Genomic DNA, 21,240 nt, shown 5'->3' with positions numbered 1-21,240 from the left:
AAGGGCAGAGCAGAGTAGTGAAGGGCAGTGAAAAGCAGAGGAGTGAAGAGCAGAGCATGAAGAGTAGAGCAGTGAAGGGCAGAGCAGTAAAGGGCAGAGTAGAGCAGTGAGAGCAGAGCAGTAAAGGGCAGAGAAGTGAAAAGCAGAGAAGTGAAGAGAGAGCAATGAATAGTAGAGCAGTGAAGGGCAGAGCAGTAAAGGGCAGAGCAGAGTAGTGAAGGGCAGTGAAAAGCAGAGCAGTGAAGAGCAGAGCAATGAAGTGTAGAGCAGTGAAGGGCAGAGCAGTAAGGGCAGAGTAGAGCAGTGAAGAGCAGAGCAGTAAAGAGCAGAGCAGTGAAGAGCAGAGCAGTAAAGGGAGCAGTGAAAAGCAGAGCAGTGAAGAGCAGAGCAATGAATAGTAGAGCAGTGAAGGGCAGAGCAGTAAAGGGCAGAGCAGAGCAGTGAAAGAGCAGAGCAGTAAAGGGCAAGAGCGTGAAAAGCAGAGCAGTGAAGAGCAGAGCAATGAATAGTAGAGCAGTGAAGGCAGAGCAGTAAAGGGCAGGCAGAGCAGTGAAGGAAGAGCAAGTGGAGAAGAGTGGAAGAGCGAGCAGTAAGGGAGAGCAGTGAAGAGCAGAGCAGTAAAGGGCAGAGTAGAGCAGTGAAGAGCAGAGCAGTAAAGAGCAGAGCAGAGCAGTGAAGAGCAGAGCAGAGCAGTAAAGGGCAGAGCAGAGAAGAGCAGAGCAGAGAAGAGCAGCGAAGAGCAGTGCAGAGCAGCGATGAGCAGAGCAGAGCAGTGAAGTGCAGAGCAGAGCAGTGAAGAGCACAGCAGTGAAGAGCACAGTCTGATAATGTGCGTTAATCTTAAATCACATCTCTCCACTAGATTAGTGTCATAAGATATATACCTACGTTGTACACCCCTTTCTGAAGAGAACTTAGCAGTAGACATTCTGAGCATTCAGCTATTTTAGTCATTAAACTATGACTATTATAAATCATGAGTGTCGGTGAGAGCTCAAATGTGCATTTACATCCTGTCAGTGTAGCCCATCCATCTATGTACATTCATGCAGAGAAAAACAACTAAGATGAATAACCCTTGTATGACATTTAGATTGCATGATACATCCACTTATTTCTAACCATCTCTGGTTAAGCAGTGGTCCTGGTTAGAACTCAACATGCATTATACTCAAATACAACAGCGTAACAAAAGTCAACACACTGAGTACTTTTGAAGAGAACAATTCCATGTATAGAACCAACCTCCTAGACACTAGTGTTAGAGGCTGATGCTGAGAGTCTGCTCCAGGTGACTCTCTGAGTTCAATGAGTTTAACGGACCATGTGATGAGCTCACACCCGGTCACACTGTGGACAGACATTATTATTGATTCTAACAGGTTCCATGCTCCAGTATTACAATGGAAATGGCTGAACATAGAGACAAAGGTGGGACGGTGGCATCAAATACATCAACGGAGAGAGGACTGTAATACCTTATGTCACGGCAGAGAGCACAAAGTGGATCATGTAACTGGTGACTTTATCCTCAGGAACACGATCAATTCCCAGTAATTGAAAGCCTCTCAAATGTTGTCTTTATCTTATCAAGCACCACCATCACATTGTGAGGTGAAGGCACACTGTGTTCACAGGCAATAAGCCCCGCTCCCTGCTGCAGCTGTCTTCACACACACACAGCTCCTAGTACAGCTGTCCCTCCTGTCCTGTCCCCTCCCTCACACCGTATCCTCCTCTACCTAACCAACTCCCTCACACACAGCATGGCTGGACAGTACAATAAGTCAGCTCAATAAGTCAAGCTTGTTCTTTAGTTGATCAGTATTTTAGACACACTCAGTCATTTTTTAGTAGGATTGATTACTAAAGTCCAGACAGAGGGAAATCATTGGTAGTGTTCTTTTTAGGTGGTTGTAAAGTGATTTTCTTATAAATTGAAAGCCTAGCAGGAAGAGTCCTTCTCTCTCAGCAAGAGGGGGGTCTCAGGGGACCAATCCCATAGAGCTACAGAACACACTATTTACACCCATTAGGCATCTAGAGTTTCCCTCCCGAATCATTTTTCTCTCTAGTCCACTGATGATATGCAGCCTCCTGCGGCAAACGCTTCCTGGACGTCTATTCATCACACGTTGTTTTTCCCTCCATCTTTAGCATGTGCATCTCTTATCAAAGCCAGCGCATACAAATCCTTGAGGGCAATCAAAAAAAGTGACAGAAATATGAAAGCGAGCCTTTTGATGTCTGTCAGGTACAAGGCTGTAAATATAATGGCCTCAAAGCTTGTCAGAGCTAAAGTAAATAGATTGCTGTGTTTACCCTACATTGCCAGATGCTTTCCAGACAGAAATGGTTTTGAGAGCAGGAGAACACAGTGAAAGTATATGGCTGTGCAGGCTGGATATACAAAAGGTAGCAGAAGCAGCAGGAACTAGCTACACTTGCACAGCCTCCTCAATACCCCGTGAAGAGACAAACAACCAGGCCAGTTATGCTGAGTACACCTCTTTTGGAGACATGAAAGCAGACCGATCCATCAACACACCTATCCATTACACCAAGCAATTCTTACAATTATGCAAAATGTCACCTAATAACTAAGTTTGGGTTTTAATGATGGGGGAGAGGTAGTAGGAGGGCTGACCTGCAGGCTGGGTGCAGAACTCCACAGAGATCTCCCTCTTGTCCCTGTGCTCCAAGGGCAGCTGCCAAGGCATCTGGTGTGTCCGCGCCACAGCCTTCACCTTGTAAACGGTCATGGGCTTCAGTTGGAAGAACTGGTACTTGTAGGCCCCTGCCTTCACCATGTCATACTCAGCCTCATTCAGGAAGATGGTGTGGCTGTAGTTGCTGTTGCTAGGCTGCCAGGAGAGCTCAGCAGAGGTCTGTGTGATGTTGTCCACCCTCAGGTAGTAAGGAGCCACCACCACGTCCCTCCCCACCAGCAGAGTGCAGCGTAGCTCGTCAGACGGGCCTTGCTCCGTGATGCTCTGCACCGAGATGCGGTAGGTGTTGGTGGCCAGGTTGAGCTTTTCAATGAGCGACTTTGTCCTGCCTCCAAAAGGCACGCTCATCCTCACCTCCTTGTCCACCAGGACGTTGTAGCCACTGATGGAGCCCCAGCCGGGCGGCACCACCGGTGGGTCCCAGCACACGATCACACTCTTGGCCAGCTGTTTGATCAGATTGATGCGGCGAGGGTAAGGCACGATGTTTTCACCAATCTCGTCAATGCTGACATCCAGGGTCCCCGTCCCGTTACTGCAGGAACCCATGGAGCCCAGAAAGTCCATGCCCAGGCTGCTGCTGCCCAGGCTAGTCAGAGTGCTGCTCAGACTGGAACCCAGGCCAGTGGAACCGTGACTGGAACCGTGACTGGAACCCAGAGTGGAACCCAGAGTGGAACCCATGTGGTAGCCTAGAGTGGAACCGTGAGTGGAACCCAGAGTGGAACCGTGAGTGGAACCCAGAGTGGAACCGTGAGTGGAACCCAGAGTGGAACCCATGTGGCTGCCCAGAGTGGAACCCATGTGGCTGCCCAGAGTGGAACCCATGTGGCTGCCCAGAGTGGAACCGTGAGTGGAACCCATGTGGCTGCCAAGAGTGGAACAGTGAGTGGAACCCAAAGTGGAACTGAGGTTGCTCCCCAGGTTTCTCTCCATATTTCTCTCTAGGCTGGTCTCCAGGTCCAGTTTACTGTCAGACAGCAGGCTGCTGATGCTGCTCAGGCACATGCTGCCCAGCCCTGTGGAGCCCAGGCTGCTGTGGTTACTACTGAGGTAGCCTGACTCTTTGGCCCCGTCCCTGTGCTGAGCAGAGGGCATCTCCTCATCCTTAACAAAGTCCACAAAGTTGGAAGGGACGAGGCCCTGCTGTCCATCCAGCAGCTCTCCTGAGGAACAGAAAGAGAAAGAGCAGTAAGTAGTATTGACAACAACACTCACAGTACAGTGAAGAGGAGATAACAATCGTAAAAGCCATATTAGCACTGATTGATCCACAACTGCCTAATCCTCGTCTCATCTAATGCCCTTACAGTACATACATACCATAATCCATGCCGTCTCTTAGCAACATCATTCTGTTCTGAAATTATTCTTATTATTTTTAAATCATGTGGATTGGTTTCTAACCAGGAGAGGGTAAAATAGAGTGAGATATCAGACCTTCATAGAAGCCGTCATCATCCATGGTGCCGTACACGTAGAGGTACTTCCCTGCCACCAGGGGGAGCTCTGCCTCAGGATGCTCATTGGGCCCATTACAGGGGTTATAACTAGGGGAAATAAAGAGCAGAGGTCAATAGAGTCAAACTGATGAACTCACTGTGTTGCTCCTCTGAACCCAACACAAGTGGAAATATCTCAGGCTAATTATCTCAAGCTAGATGAAGAATTCAGGTTCAAATCCAAGCACAGTCTTAATTTTTGCCACAAACCCTGCAGTACCCGTATGTGACTCTGTGAAAGGGGAATTGCTGAAAGCTGCATTAAAAAACAAATGCAAAATATAACATTTTCCAACATACTAAAAGAGAGAAGCAGCGTGGGTGAACAGCACTGGGTTTCATTAATGTATTTGCCTTTGTTCTGGGGGATTCCATTTTTTTCTGCTGCCAGTTAATTTTCTTTGGTGAGAGCAGAGCACGGCATCATTATTAAGGGGTGAGCTCAAACCTCAGTGGGACACACTGTTGAAATGGGCTGTGCAGGGATGCATTTTTATATGACACAGTAGTGTAAGGCATCTCAAAGCAGCTCCCTCCTCTCACCTGTACCGGGCGATGCACAGACGGACCTTGCCTGTGAACCTCTTCTTGGTCCTAGTCGTTGAGCTTAGTTCTTTGTCCATCTGTTGAGAGAGCAAACCTTGAGAGATGTAACAGCCAAATATAATAGATTTTTTCCCCCACTTTTCATATTATTTTCTTAGGATGACCCTAGGTTTTCCTTATGCAATTTAAATACATGTTATGCTCTCTATTGTGGAAATCAGTGAGACTGATTTGGCCTTTCATGATAGCAGAGACTATAATCTTCTCCTTTAAACACTGTGTAAACCTGCCAATCCTCCCAGCAGAGGAAAGTAAAAGTAAACAGATCGGCCATTTCACACCCCATCCTCTCTGCCTCACTTTCTCAGTCCTGCCTCTCGACCGGAGTGGGACTTCAGCTTACACTTTCATAACAGGAAGCAATTTTGCAAACATGTAATAAATGCTGTAATTCTGTAACATTAGTGTAATACATTCTTTACCATCTTCAGAGGAGTCGTTTGAAAGAGCAAGCAAACTATTTAGGTCCATCCACATTAGGCCTATACAAGCAGGGCCATCCATGCACTCTCCTATTTCAAGAACAGTATATTTCATGTCAGAGGCTTAACATGGAATGACACTGAATGAGTGGTTAGTTTGACTTCGAATGAGCGGAGGGAGGGACATGCAGATGGACGCTGTTCGTAGGGGACCTAGTAGGGCCCACCTCGGTGAGGAGGGCCTGTTGGGAGCTCCCAGCTCGGCTACTGCTGCGGGTGAGGAATGTTGGCTTTACAGACAGGAGCTCCGGCTTGTCCCCACTGATCTGGTGCGGTCGGATGAACTCAGAGATCACAGATCTGCTCAGCGGACTCTCATTGCCTGGGGGCAAAACAAAGGAACAGCTCCGATCTGACACATGACTGCGCCTGCTAAAATCATACTTCTATCTGTGAGTAGTAATAGTAATGTCCAAAATGGAGTGCTATATATCACTATTAGCTCTCCTTTTCATCATGTGATGGTAATTTGTCATCATCACCATTCATCATCCATACTTCATTTGATAAGATACCTACACATGTAATACATGATACCATATAACATTGCAAGAAACTACAGGATACAACCCATTAACAATTAGAGAAATATGAATCATAATTAGTGTCATAAAAAACATGGTCGAAAATACAGATCCTTATGTAATCAGTCAGATCCCAGGCACCGGCCCAACGTAAAGGTCAGTAGTATTGGCATGTATTTAGTTATTTAAGTTAACAACAAGCAGTTGCCAAGCTTTGGTAAAGGCTATGTCACACAGTATCATGATTGATTATTTCATTACTTGCTCTATGCTCATCCATGTACGTCACAAGCGTTGCATTTCAGATCTCCAATTTCAGTAGCAGCTGCACGTTTCTCTTTCCATCCTCATAACACTGGATTGTTTATTTAAAATGTAGTTGTTTTGCTCTACTGCTCCCACTGTCTGATTCAACCGTTCAAACCTCTCACATACAGCTCACAGATAACTGAAATAACGGTTATATTGTTGTCTATGGGCTGTGGTCTATGACGTACAGTACACAGGCAAGCTAAAACAAAGTTCTTCTGGGATTCCTCGAACCTTTCACTGTGGGGGCAGCCAGCCCGTTGAGGAGCTGGGAGAGGGATTTGTTGGGAGATCCGGGGGTTTCACGGGCTGTTAAGGGATCGGTGCCACTGCCAAGGATATCAAACTTTCCAGTCTGTAGCCGGAACTTCTCCAGCTCTTTGGACAGGAGGTTGAACTGCTCACTCTGTGTCCGACATTTCTCCTCCAGCTCTCTGACTTTTGCCTGGAGACAGCGAGCGAGTTAGAGAGAAAGAAAGAGGGAAAAAGAGGTAGAGAGAGACAAAAGAGAAAGTAACAGAAGGAAAGAAAGTGAGAGAAGGAGAAAAATCGGTATACTTGTCTAAATACACACACAAACAACATGAGGTAGGATGAGATATTGGACTTTAAAAACGTGGGTTTCATTCCTTACAGAGAAAAGGGATTTGACGTCTTAAAGTTCCTATCAGGCAAAATACAGTCCAGTCATAAACACCTAAACTAGTGACAGTAAGCAGATCACATGCAGGACTACAGTTAATGCACATTATTCTATAGAGCAGCCTCTTGCTAAGAGGAAGTATGCATACCAAAAACTGCACTGTGTTCAAAGCGCGGGGAATGCTCCTCAACTTCATTGCACAGAGATAGTAAAATAAAGGCAAGAGTCATCATGAGTTACGAAGCTGACAAAAGAGGGGCAAGAGCAATTCAAAACATCATAGAACCATGCAGTCAAATCCTTGGCTTTCTACAGTGAAATACTGTCTGCAACCACACACCGGCCCATTGATAGGAGACCACAGTGCAGTGGGATCATGGGCAGGCCTAGCAGAAACCCCAGATGTGCCCAGCTCATGATCTTCTCTTGGGCAGGGGTAAGTGTTGAGTGTTAACCATCAAATGTAGACAGACAACCCCTCTTCACATAAACCCAAATCAGCCCCTTCATCAGACCACCCTGAGAGTGTTGCTAAAGTTACCATGTCATTTCCTGCATGCACTCCCCAAAGCAAAGTGATGCCTAATGCACAATGTCTGTGGCGTTTTGTTCAGCTCTGACTTTCATACAGACAAGTTATTGTTTGCCAGCGCGTGAATATGCTATTAGAGGAGTGACCTTTGCAATCGCTGCATATGATTCAATGGGTTTGTGCATTAGCACAGAGGGTGGTTAGCCTATCACCATCTCAAAGCCCTCCCCTGGGTGTGTATGACCAGTACTGTAGCAGCCTAGTGAAACACACTGCATGCAACATCAACCAGAATGAACTCGTCAGAGCAGGATGATAGGATCAAATTGGTCTTTCCCTCTTTATGTCTGGAAGTCTGCTTATTTTTGTCAAATCAGAATGTTAGAACGTCCTCATAATATAAATGGTTCCCATTATGCCAGGATCTAAGCAGAATCCCCTCAGACATTAGAATGAAGCCATAACTAAAGTTAGGGATGATAAGAGCCTCTCCTGTGTCAAAGCCAGACCTTCTGTCCTGCTCTGTCCTGTGACAACCCATATCCCCAGCGTCTGTCCGGTAAGCAGCGCGGGCTACGAGCCAAGTGGAGTGTGGATGCTTGCACATGCTTTGATGTCAAGCTGAATGGAGGAGGCGAGTATGAGTCATCACTGTATGGAAAGGACAGCCTTGCCTTTGATAAGCAAACATTTAAGAACTGGAAAAAAATTCTGTCTGCACTGATACAACAACACTGCAGAAAAACCTCAATGAATAAATGACTGGCCATTGTTTCACGTCCAGTATATGACATTGTTCAGCTCTTGAATCTCATGTTTTAAAATGAAAATAAATCTAAAGCAAATATCTCCCATCAAAATCAGCATGACCTCTTGATGGACTGCCACCTTGGTTTGACTTATGCATAAAATATCACAAGCAATTTAATCCCAAATCATTACCACTTTCAATTCTAAACTGTCATTCCATTAACATTTACTTCCAGAGAGCCAAAGAAAAGGGGGGATATACCCCTGATTAGTGTACAGGCAGAGATTAAAATATCAAGTAAATAGAAACTATTCTGAAATACCTGCATGCTGTCCAAGTGGTTCTGTATATGCATAAAACACACACCAATAAAACAGTGAAAAGAAATTAAGCACAATTCCACATGAACACTCACACACACCTTGAAATCAAAACAGAAGATTTTCAGTAGCACTCATGCAAAATAATTCATTATTAACAATAAATCACAAATATAAAATAATATAATGATCAATAACGATATACAGCATGTGGATATACTGTTTGAATATACTGCATACACATTTACAAAATACAATAGCTAATTTGTCATATCAAAAGCACTGTCATGTTCTTATTTTGCACTTGCTAGTCACATGGGTATACGTTATAGACTTCAAATCATCACAATAAAGTTATCACGTGAAAATGGGCAAGAATCTGTTATTCCATCTGGCCTGTGGTCTGCATGCCACATTCACAACCGTCAACAGAGTGCACATGGTCTCACACACTGAGCTAGTAGAGTTGAGAGGAGTAGAAAATGTCAGACACACACACACACACACATGACAACACAGCCAGCCAACCTCCCGTCACCCCCCAGTGCCCTGACACTCACCTCTAACAGATGGACGGCGCCCTCATGCTCCTTCTTAGCCTCAACCTGAGCCTGTAAAACATAACATGGGGAGGCATTCCATTCCGCACACACACAACAAATTAGCTCTACAACTGGACAACTGGGACCTGGCTGGACAGCACTGAAAAACACTCAAGTTGGAAGACACTGTTTGAGCTGTTACAAAGGCCATTTATGACAACAATGGTGTGTAAACATTCAAACCATTATAACAAACTATTCATAATGTATCTTCAATATACATCTGTAGTGCTCTCCTAAAACTAGACTGCAGGGCTATTCTAGATGATTCATCTTTGTGTGATATAAACCCATTGTACTGTATAATACAACATACAATAATGCATGCTAGTGTACTTCATGTGACTGGGAACATCTGTTGAGAAACTAACGTTCCACATGAATAGGAGAACATCTGCACACTTTACAATTTCATGAATCCACTTCGCAGGCAATTAATTGTATAGCGAATGCAGAAAGTAGCCAGTGTCTATAGAAAGAGAACGCTGTAATGAGCTCATTTTGCTCCTTGAGAGAAAACAGAGACTGCATGCATATTTATGGCCAACTTGAAAATAAGCAGCACAAACGGCAAGACACATACACAGAGAGAGCGAGAGAGAGCGAGAGAGAGAGCAAGAGAGCGCGCGAAAGGGGCTGACGATTCCAGATGAGGTGTTTATATGACACTTCCTATCACGTTCACACTCTCCTGTAATTGCTGCGCTTGCTTGACGTCAGCTCCTCTGCTCAGAGGAGGCAGGCAAAACATCAAATCATCTGGGCCAGCCTTTTAGCAAACCACCAAAAAACGTCAAGTCTGATCTAAGTTTTCACTGTGCTAATCTGCTCCCCATAGCAGAGTAAGAGCCTGTTACTGAGTTACTTGGTTCCAGGACTCTCTCGGACAGACATCTGAAGGAGGGGATTTAAGAGGAACCTCTAACTGTAGTAGTGCTCAACACAAAGCTCTTTGACCTCTGACCCAGCACTGGGCTAACAAGATGGGTCACCCCCCTCCCTGTGCAACTAGCAATGGCATGGTGACCTGGTGTGCCTTACCTTCTGCAGAAGGTCAATTTCCTGCTGCTTTGCATTGAGTACAGCCAAGGCTTGCTCATGCTCCAACTCTAGCTGCTGCCTCCGCTCTGCAGCCTCGCGCATATGCTGTCCGAGGAGGGCGTGGGGGGAGGGGCATAGAAAGGGCTGCTGTTAGTAGAACTAAAAACCCTTGACATCAGGATTACATACCACAAGTCTCCAGTCCTCTGTCCTCAAGAAACTCCTGGCTTATGCTTTACAAATAATGAGCTTGTTGACATTTTACTGGACCTCCAAGTCTTACACACTTCAGGCAGATGTTAGCCTGTCAAAACACCAATGTGACCAATGTCAATAACAAATGTCAATTTACAGTTTGTATCAAATTATCTAAATTAGAGATCAAGTTAAGGTGTACCACCCAAATCCTGGATATTAACTTCCAAATCCATACTAGAATGTACAGTATGTTGGAACAGAGTTTAAGGACGAGAACTGGAGAAGCTTTGCTGTGCATGATCAACCAATCATCAATCAACTGTTCTCAGTTTGCTGCACCCTTTGGGTAACAATACCTGTGTGTGATGTCACTACAGAAGAGCTGTCCTAAGCAATGATGTGTTTGCATGATCAATACAGGGTTTTAAGTTACAAGAAAAGGGTGCGCAAACTCCAAGGCGTGCTCACTTGTCCGTGGTCATCATTAACAAAAGAAGCCATACAAAACAAAGGCTAAATGCAAGGCCTTCCTCAACCATTATGTCAAAGTGCCATCCAATCATCTTATTGCTTTCATTTAAATGTAAAGAATCAGAGTTCCAGAGTTGTTAGAGGGGAGAAAGCAAAGGACATTTCATGCCGTCCGATATACATCTGGGTCATTCCACCAATTCGGTGCCTTTTGAGATGGGTAAAAAAAAGTTTGATTTCACTTAATTTTAACATTCTGTCACAAAGGGCACATGTTCAACTTAATAAAAACATGTTCTCATCTAAAGAGGTTACATTTAAAATGATAAAAGACTTAGTACCTATTAAATGCCAAATAAAGCATCAGGGTTGATGATTTCCTATTAAATCAGCCACAAATCCTCTTGCGACAGGGGAAATGGAAGCTTGTTGTGTACCTCAGGGAGGGGCAATTGAAGACAGGTTTTGGAAAAACATTCTAGCCTGTCTATCTATGGGTAACGTGTTATGCTTGACCCACTTAGTTTTCCACCACAAAACACCAGAAAATGGGCAAAAAAGATTAGAACCAGATCACCTCCTTTACTCTATGATTTGACTATTAGATGTTCAATGTTTTTGTTTTTTTAAAGATTTAAAATAGTAAAATAGTTTCACCATATTCAAATGAGAGTTCAGTTCACATAACAGAGTTCACTTTAAAATGAGGGATAGTTTATTTACATTTATGAAACAAATAATCTTCAGAAAGGAATTTGTCAAAGCAACAAAAATAACTAGGGCTTTAAAATAATGGTGAAAACTTGGAGACATTATGGAGTTAAGATCATCCTGGAAGTCAGAGTGCACAGAGGGACATGTCAAAATGATGCATTTTGGCACTTTAGCAAGTCTTTATTCACATAAAAAATCTGCTTTATTAAATTCTCCATGTGGTCTATATTAAAGGGGCACTTCATTTAATTTAACAGGCTTTTAAAATTCAATATGGCTGCACAATTTCTACTTAAAATATCAAAGGGATGCAAAAGGCACTTATTTCGTGGAACAACCCATCTATCCCCTAGTTTACTTTCATTTCATTGCCATCATGAACAGTGATCTCTACCCCAGCTCTCTAACCCCCCTGGTCCCACATACCCACTGAACCAATAGACTCGCCTCATGCACATCCACATTCCACAGTGCGCTGGACTGGTCCTAGCCAGGTGCCCATTCGTGTCATAGAAAAGCAGCCCAGAGAAATAAGGTGAGCTAGCATGGCTACTGCGGTGGAGAAAAGCATTCAAAATGGGGCTACAGTGGGCTGCTCCCCATACAGATGGGCATAGCAGTGATACCTGATCAATCTAGCAGGGAAGAGGGATGGAGGGGAGGGAGAAGGGGATGGAGGGGAGGGAGAGAGGGGATGGAGGGGAGGGAGAGAGGGGATGTAGGGGGTGGGGCCAGGGTAAGAGATGGGAGGACCGACTGCTCCAAGCTTCCTAGTCTTTCACAGCTTCTGGTCAAGCTTCCTCCCACATCGGCACTGGAAGGCAACAGACAGGTCAGGGATATTAGAGAGAGAAAGGAGAGGAAGGTAGAGAGGTGATGGTGGTGAAAGGGTAGAGGCTGGCAGAGAATCAGGCTCTGTAAAGGAACCTGAGCTTGGGCTCGGCTTCTCATTATTCACAGGAGTACACAGACATACAGTAAACATACAGTAGACAAAAGGTAAGGTTATCTACAGTGTGTCTCCAGACTCTCACCTTTAGCACCTGCTCTAGGTTCTCCAGTTTGCCTTGGAGCTGGGTCTTCTCCCGCAGGGCTGAATCTCTCTCCTGAGTCACAGCACCAAGGGTCTCTTTGAGCTGCGCATACTCTGACTTCACCTGATCACACCGAACACAACACGGGGAACCACAGTGAGACAAACAGAACACACACACGTACACCTCTGCTCTAAGGGAGGAGATATCAGGGTACAGGCCGGAGTGCTTAATGGGCGGACAGGAGGGCTGGCTGGTTGACAGCTACAGTATAATAATGGGGGAGTAACAGAACAACATGTTCTCACTGTCATAGATGTGTACTGTAGCATCGAACTGGGTCTGGGATCAACTACTGTATTTATGCATTTGCTCAGTTGTTGTCCAACAACGAAACAGAGTTGAATGAATCAACCCACTGGGCAAAAATGGGTTGAATCAACATTTTAACCAATAAATTAAACGTAGTGACGTTGAATCAACATGGAAAACTGATTGTATTTGATTTTTTTTTTATCAACGTCAAGGAATTCCGTATTTATTTCACCCAACTTTTAACCTAAATCCAATGAGATTGTGATATTTCTTGTTGATTTCACGTTGAATTCACTTTAGTTGACAACCAAATGTAAATCAAAACTAGACGTTGAACTGACGTATGTGCCCACTAGGAAGTTTCTAATGTACTACTATAGCTACTGCTACTGTAAAATACAATTAGAAAAGGGGTGGCTGCCATACAATCACACCATTTATACTGTGACTCACACCAGACAGCAGTGAAGCTGTCTTCTCCCCTGATAATGTGCATTTTCTCAAAAAAAGTTATTGGTGACTAGTGGAGCTGATCTCCTTTCCTCAGTGCATCCATAACTGAATAATGAGGGAGGAACCGTGTTGTTACCGTGCTCCGCCCCTCCTCATTCGTCCACTCAGAGATGTGGCAGGTGTGCAGGTGTGGCAAGGGGTCTAATATCCACCCATGCAGCTAGCAAAGTGCTACTCTCATATCAGCCTCAGTGATAACACTGGCAGATGGCTGACTTGTTTGAGAACCCAGTGTCCTGATAAGACATTAATAACCTGAACTCCCTTGACTCCCAGCCGCTACCTGCCAATCAGGTTTAATACTTCCTAGCGTGATCTGATGATCTCCCTTGTCTTGGTGTTATCAGCTGGGCAGGAAGGAAGGCCTGTGAGGTGTGAGGTGCCAACAGGAAGGTGATAATACAATCAGAGGCTCAGAGTCCTAGCCATTTAATTATTTTTACCTTTATTTAACTTGGCAAGTCAGTTAAGAACAAATTCTTATTTTCAATGACGGCCTAGGTACAGTGGGTTAACTGCCTTGTTCAGGGGCAGAACGACAGGTTTTTACCTTGTCAGCTCAGGGATTCGATCTTGCAACCTTTCGGTTACTAGTCCAATATTCTAACCACTAGGCTACCTCCCGCCCCATGATCCAGATGAGGCTGGAGACACTAGCAGCTTCAACAGCAGCACTGCGCTTACAGGAAAAATCCACTCAATTTTTTTTTCTCATTAGTCCACTGTTGATACAGTCCCAAAATGTTTTGCATGTCAGCAGTCTTGTTTTCAAGATATAGGAAGTTTTACTTGCCACATCATAATGATGATGCATTTTGCATGTGTCACTTTGCTTCTTGAAAGTCCAATATCTTGAAAACTTGAAAAAGTTAGAGTGGATTTTTCCTTTAAAAGCCCCGCCTTATCTCAGTTCACTGGTCAGCAGAGCAGCACCCACCCATAGCACGCGCTCCAGCAGGGATATTTCACTGGTCACCCCCAAAGCCAACTCCTCCTTTGGCTGCCTTTCCTTCCAGTTCTCTGCTGCCAATGACTGGAACGAATTGCAAAAATCACTGAAGTTGGAGACTTATATCTCCCTCACTAACTTTAAGCATCAGCTGTCAGAGCAGCTAAATGTTTTTTGCTCCTTTGCACCCCAGTATCTCGACTTGCACATTCAACTTCTGCACACCTATCACTCCAGTGTTAATTGCTAAATAGTAATTACTTCGCTACTATGGCCTATTTATTGCCTTACCTCCCTAATCTTACCTCATTTGCACACACTGTATATAGATTTTTTTATATTGTGTTATTGACTGTACATTTGTATATATTCTATGTGTAACTCTGTGTTGTTGTTTGTGTCGCACTGCTTTGCTTTATCTTGGCCAGGTCGCAGTTGTAAATGAGAAATGGTAAATCTCAACTGGCCTACCTGGTTAAATAAAGGTGAAAAAATTAATAAAAAAAGATACACCTTCATCTATACTGAACAAAAATATAAATGCAACATGCAACAATTTCAATGATTTTTCTGAGATACAGTTCATATAAGGAATTCAGTCAATTTAAATAAATTCATTATGCCCTAATCTATGGATTTCACATGACTGGGCAGGGGCACAGCCATGGGTGGGCCTGGGAGGGCATAGGGCCACCAGCTTGGGAGCCAGGTCCAGCCAAAAATAATGAGTTTTCACCACAAAATGGCTTTATTACAGACATAAATACTCCTCATTTTCATCAGCTTTCCAGGTGGCTGGGCTTGCAGGTGAAGAAGCCGGATGTGGAGGTCCTAGGTTGGCATGGTTACACGTGAGCTGCGGTTGTGATGATTGGAAGTACTGATTGGACGTACTGCCAAATTTGCTAAAATAACATTGGAGGCGGCTTATGGTAAAGAAAGTAAGCATGCCAATTGCACGTCACCTCAACTTGAAACATCTGTGGCACTGTTGTGTCACAAAGCTGCACATTTTAGAGTGCCCTTTGTCTCCAGCAGAAGGTGCACCTGTATAATGATCATGCTGTTTAATCAGCTTCCTGATGTGCCATACCTGTCAGGTGGATGGATTATGTTGGCAAAGGAGAAACACTCACTAACAGGGACGTAAACAAATTTGTGCACAAAATTTGACTACAATAATCTTTTTGTGCGTATGGCACATTTGATTTCAGCTCACGAAAAATGGGACCACCACTTTACATGTTGCGGTTATATTTTTGTTCAGTGTATATAACAGTAGAGAGAGAGAGAGAGAGGAAGGGCAGAGTGAAAATGGAGAGTGAAAATGGAGTAAACCCCTAAGACGGTGTGTGCAGATAAGGGAAGGGTTTAATTGTGCAGTCATAATCCACAGCAGCTCAGTGTGGCTCTCTCTTCTACACTACCTACCTGTTCATATTGGACTGTGTTCTGGCTATTGTTGAACAAGTGGAGACTCAAGTGCTTCTTCTCCTGGAGAACATCTTGAAGCTCATTCTCCTGGAGAGAGAGGGACGACATAGAACAGATAGTGAACAGTGTTAAGACCTGAGGAGAGGAGCTCCTGAGTAAGGTAATGCTGCAACTGCACTCAATAGAGCAGACATGTTACAGCCATAGGTGCTGCATTCATCCAAATGCGGGTTGCTCATCTGTGATAGAAAGCATGACTAAAGTAACAAGATGCCGGCATCAAAAAACAACATTTATATGGTGCATTCGGGAAGTATTCAGACCCCTTGACTTTTTTTTTTTTTTTTTTTAAACGTTACAGCCTTATTCTAAAATTGTTTAACTCGTTATTTTTTCCTCATTAATACCCTGTAATGACAAAGCAAAAACAAGTTTTTAGCAAATTTATACCAAATAAAAAACAGAAATAACACACTTACATAGGAATTCAGACCCTTTACTCAGTACTTTGTTGAAGCACCTTTGGCAGCGATTACAGCCTAGAGTTTTCTAGGGTATGACGCTACAAGCTTGGCACACCTGTATGTGAGGAGTTTCTCCCATTCTTCTCTGGAGATCCCCTCAAGCTCTGTCAGGTTGGATGGGGAGCGTCGCTGCACAGTCATTTTCAGGTGGTCTCTCCAGAGATGTTCGATTGGGTTCAAGTCCAGGCTCTGGCTGGGCCACTCAAGGACATTGAGAGACTTGTCGAGAAGCCACTCCTGTGTTGTCTTGGCTGTGTGCTTAGGGTCGTTGTCCTGTTGAAAGGTGAACCTTCGCCCCAGTCAGGTCCTGAGCGCTCTGGAGAAGGTTTTCATCAAGGATCTCTCTGTACTTTGCTCCGTTCATCTTTGCCTCGATCCTGACTAGTCTCCCAGACCCTGCAGCTGAAAAACATCCCCACAGCATGATGCTTCCATCACCATGCTTCACCATAGGGATGGTGCCAGGTTTCCTCCAGACGTGACACTTGGCATTCAGGACAGAGTTCAATCTTGGTTTCATCAGACCAGAGATACTTGTTCCTCATGGTCTGAGAGTGTTTTGGTACCTTTTGGCAAACTCCAAGCGGGCTGCAATGTGCCTTTTACTGAGGAGTGGCTCTACGGACAATTCCTTCGAGCTCATGGCTTGGTTTTTGATTTGACATGCACTGTCAACTGTGGGACCATATATAGACAAATCATGTCCAATCAATTGAATTTACCACAGGTGGACTCCAATCAAGTTGTAGAAACATCTCAAGGATGATCAATGGAAACAGGATGCACCGGAGCTCAGTTTCGAGTCTCATAGCAAAGGGTCTTTATACTTATGTAAATAAGATATTTCTGTTAATTATTTTATGCAAACACATCTAAAAGCCTGTTTTCGCTTTGTCATTATGGGGTACTGTGTGTAGATTGCTGAGGATTTTTTTCTTCATGTAATCCATTTTAGAATAAGGCTGCAACATAACAAAATGTGGAAAAGTCAAGGGGTCTGAAAATACTTTCCGAAGGGACTGTACAGTATATGACAGCTTAATGCTTCCATTTACACTGAATGTAAATAAGAGTTGCATTTTTAGACCCCCTCAACGCACCCATGGCATCCTCCTCCGCCCTTCTTCCCACCATGTCAGTCAGTGGGAGATAAAAAAAAAACATCCCTTCATTGCAGAGGAGGAAAACTGAATTACATTCAATCAACAGACACAAGGCGTGCCGCAGATGCAATTTGGAGTATCAACTGCAGAGCTTCTTTCTGCTACGGCGGCAGGCAAAGCAGTGTTGTTCTGCAAGGATCTAAGAAGCCTTCGCCGCTCATGCATGATACATTTACTGTAAGTACAATGTGTCTTTTATTGGCTAACTGACAGTGCACTGTGTTGCCCTGGTATTTTCGGATGTTTTACTTATGAAGGTCAGACATGTTGGTATAGAGGACAAGTGTGAAGACACACACACATACCAGCACTGAGGCACAAACGCACACAGGCACGCACGCAGCCACACACAGCCTAACAGAGAGATATCACACCTAGAACATGTCATAACATATCAGACAGCAGAAATGGTTCTCTCAGTGCAGAGGGGCCACACATCAAAGAGACATATGAAACAGTCTCAAAAGACACAGCTCTGCGAGAGGGCTGGCTGTACGGTACTTCCATTCATTTACAATCCCTGTCAAAAACCCATTGGCGCTTCAAACTGCATCAATTCACTTGGATAAGCACATGATTGGATTGGCATTTCAATTCATATAAATCGATCCCTTCAACTCAGAGCTGATGTAGGTTGGTTTTCTAAAGGACACAGGTCCAGGTGTACATGTATATGACGTGAGACCAACAGAGACCAAGTAAAAAACTAAAGAGAGATGCTGCTACATCAGACTGCTGAGGGGAGTCATCATAACAATAAGACATACTTTATGCTCTGAACGCACAACATGCACTAACTGTATCTCTGCCAAGCTGAGGCTAGCAAACCCAGAGAGAGAAAGGCAGAGTGAGATGCTACTCCCCATACTCTGACAATTCATTTCACTGAACGATTTGTAATGTTTGCAGTTTGTTTGGTTTGCACGTTCAGTACAGCATTTTTCAGACAATAGCTAGAATACCCTGTCGTCTCACAATGCTTAGATGTCATTTGCAGGCAACCTTTGAGATGGGAAAGCCGAACAGTGGTCAATCTTCCATAATCTTTGGCTTGACTAATAACTGTATAAAACTACAAGGACAGATATAAATTATGAAGATAATGAGGCCGGGAATATTTGTGCAACAAGTAATTACTTTAGAACAGGGATTTTCGAACTGGGGTCCACTAAGGTACTTCAGGGTGTCCGCCACATTTTCTAAAATGTTTTTGGACAAATTCTTTTGGGGATTTGTGTGAAACATTATACATTTTATGAACATGGCTAACTGCAACAGAATACCACCATGGATACCATTATTATGTCTCTGTCCAGTATGAAGGAAGTTCGAGGTAGTTTCACGAGCCAATGCTCACTATGCTAGCTGTTCCTGTTCATCCGACTCTAGGGAAGAAGACAAATGGCTTCATTGCCAAAATCTCAAACTATCCCTTCAATATGGAAGAAAGCAGTCATTAGAGTGAAAATTCTTAGTGGGCATGTCATGCCAAATAGTGTCCACTTGCCAAAATGTGTCCACCCCCACGTCACAATGGGATTCAATTAGCTATTAGTGTCCGTCATTAGGGCAGTTGCTAGAGCTTGCCAAATTCTGCAGTCATCTCCTGATAAATGAGTAAGTGAATGCATGTGATTATGTACATTTAGCATATACTTAAATGCATACTCAGTGATATGACGTGACCACAAGCTGTAGTGTGAGATATTGCAAACTGAGGGAAAAGTAAATGGCTACACTTGTCAGCACCCATACAGATAATGGTAAGCATCTGCGCATGTGCGCAGGAGTTTCCTCATTCTCCTGCAACCTGATGTGTGACAGCAGTCAGTAATTATGTGATTATGTGGCTCTTATTTTATTTTTCTTCCTCGTATCCTCTCTCTTCGCCTCCCCAGAATGCATTGGAAGAGAATGTTTGAGGGGAGGAACCTCAGATATTCTCCTCCAATCCGTTTTGAAAAGGAGGTGAAGAGAGAGGACGTGAGGAATCGAAGACCGACAAATTCAGAAAGAGCCTATCCCTGAATCCCAAATCAACCCCTAGCCCTTACACCCTGTGCACTTGTGTCGACCTGAGCGGGTTCGATAGGTGTAAGCAATATGGTGACAATTCTACCTTGTCTATCAGAGGGCAAGATGGAGCTACTGTAGCCCAGCGTATGTGAGTGTACGTACTACTGCCTCCAAGGACTGGGATGTTCTACATGTTGGAGAGGCATGTTGGTTCTACATAACATATATTTCTATCTGAAGATTCCAAAACGTTGAGTCCTGCTGAACGCGCACCTGATCTACCTGTAACCTGTGTGTTTGCTTTCTGCATCCTTCTACACCTCTGCCTCCTCCCTTACCACTCTGCTCCTCTTCTCCAGGAGCTACAGTAGGGGTTCTGCCATGCTCCGAGAAGCCTACCATATCCCTTTCCCAAACCTGGATCCACCTGATGTCCTCCATGAACAACCACCCTCCAACACCCCACTTTCATTACATTATCTACAGCTACTGTTATTGTCATGTTGTTTAATCTAAATCTGCTAACAAACTGTGTTTGCCTTATCATCCTGGGCACAGTGAGATATATGCACTACATACACTAGCACTGCAAACACTCCAAGAGCAAAGCGAGCAGCTGTGCCTGCACTATGCAATCTCCCTCTTCAAGTCCCCCTTCTGAGACTGGCTGCTTGTCGAGGGAAAGTTACGGGCAGAACCACCCGTGGCACCTACCTCCTCTCTATCCCGCAGGCCAGATGAAATAAATAAATCACCCATCCCCTACTTCTGTCAAGACTCTAAGGATCCTCCTCTCTCATATTATGTACTTTACTTTTCATCTTGTGTTTTTTTTTCTGACCAGTCAGCTAGTTGAGGTCCTGCTGTATGGTTGTTATACACACTACCATTAAAAAGTTTGAGGTCACTTAGAAATGTCCTTGTTTTTGAAAGAAAAACACATTTTTTGTCCATTAAAATAACATCAAATTGATCAGAAATACAGTGGACATTGTTAATGTTGTAAATGACTATTGTAGCTGGAAACGGCAGATTTTTTATGGAATATCTACATAGGCGTACAGAGAACCATTATCAGCAACCATCACTCCTGTGTTCCAAACAATTGTTGGAAAAATTACTTGTGTCATGCACAAAGTAGATGTCCAAACCCACTTGCCAAAACTATAGTTTAACAAGAAATTTGTGGAGTGGTTGAAAAACTAGTTTTAATGACTCTAACCTAAGTATATGTAAACTTCCGACTTCGACTATATGTTAGCACAGCTGAAAACTGTTGTTCTGATTAAAGCAATAAAACTGGCCTTCTTTAGACTAGTTGAGTATCTGGAGCATCAGCATTTGTGGGTTTGATTACGGTCTCAAAATGGCCAGAAACAAATAACTTTCTTCTGAAACTTGTCAGTCTATTCTTGTTCTGAGAAATGAATGCTATTCCATGCGAGAAATTGCCAAGAAACTGAAGATCTCGTACAACGCCCTTCACAAAACAGCGCAAACTGGCTCTAACTAGAATAGAAAGAGGAGTGGGAGGCTCCGGTGCACAACTGAGCAAGAGGACTAGTACATTAGAGTGTCTAGTTTGAGAAGTCCTCAACTGGCAGCTTCATTAAATAGTAACTACAAAACACCAGTCTTAACGTCAACAGTGAAGAGACGACTCCAGGATGCTGGGCATCTAGACAGAGTTCTTCTGTTCAATGTCTGTGCTCTTTTGCCCATCTTAATATTTTATTTTTATTGGCCAGTCTGAGATATGGCTTTTTCTTTGCACCTCTGCCTAGAAGGCAGGAAACCTTGGTAGCAGTAATCTATCCGGTTAATTTTGGCCAAAATTAGGTTGTAGGTTTGGAGTTTTTAGGCCATGC

The 21,240-nt window shown here is 44.0% G+C and overlaps 1 protein-coding gene across 1 annotated transcript in view; it reads right to left on the bottom strand.

The window, feature by feature from the left end:
• Positions 1–15,752, bottom strand: part of LOC111958059 (RIMS-binding protein 2) — a 36,854-nt gene extending 21,102 nt beyond the window's left edge. Inside the window, exons 1-10 of the mRNA XM_070436927.1 lie at positions 15,667–15,752; positions 12,459–12,581; positions 10,042–10,146; positions 8,959–9,009; positions 8,401–8,421; positions 6,387–6,597; positions 5,487–5,641; positions 4,775–4,854; positions 4,170–4,279; positions 2,648–3,895 (exon numbers count right to left, since the gene is read on the bottom strand). Of these exons, the coding sequence (XP_070293028.1) occupies positions 2,648–3,895; positions 4,170–4,279; positions 4,775–4,854; positions 5,487–5,641; positions 6,387–6,597; positions 8,401–8,421; positions 8,959–9,009; positions 10,042–10,143 (1,978 nt within the window). The 5' untranslated portion in view covers positions 10,144–10,146; positions 12,459–12,581; positions 15,667–15,752. The remainder of the gene's footprint in view (positions 1–2,647; positions 3,896–4,169; positions 4,280–4,774; positions 4,855–5,486; positions 5,642–6,386; positions 6,598–8,400; positions 8,422–8,958; positions 9,010–10,041; positions 10,147–12,458; positions 12,582–15,666) is intronic.
• Positions 15,753–21,240: the final 5,488 nt, after the last annotated feature.

Source organism: Salvelinus sp. IW2-2015, linkage group LG33 (genome assembly GCF_002910315.2).
Source record: "Salvelinus sp. IW2-2015 linkage group LG33, ASM291031v2, whole genome shotgun sequence".
NCBI lineage: Eukaryota > Metazoa > Chordata > Actinopteri > Salmoniformes > Salmonidae > Salvelinus > Salvelinus sp. IW2-2015.
This window is presented reverse-complemented; position numbering and strand designations above follow the sequence as displayed.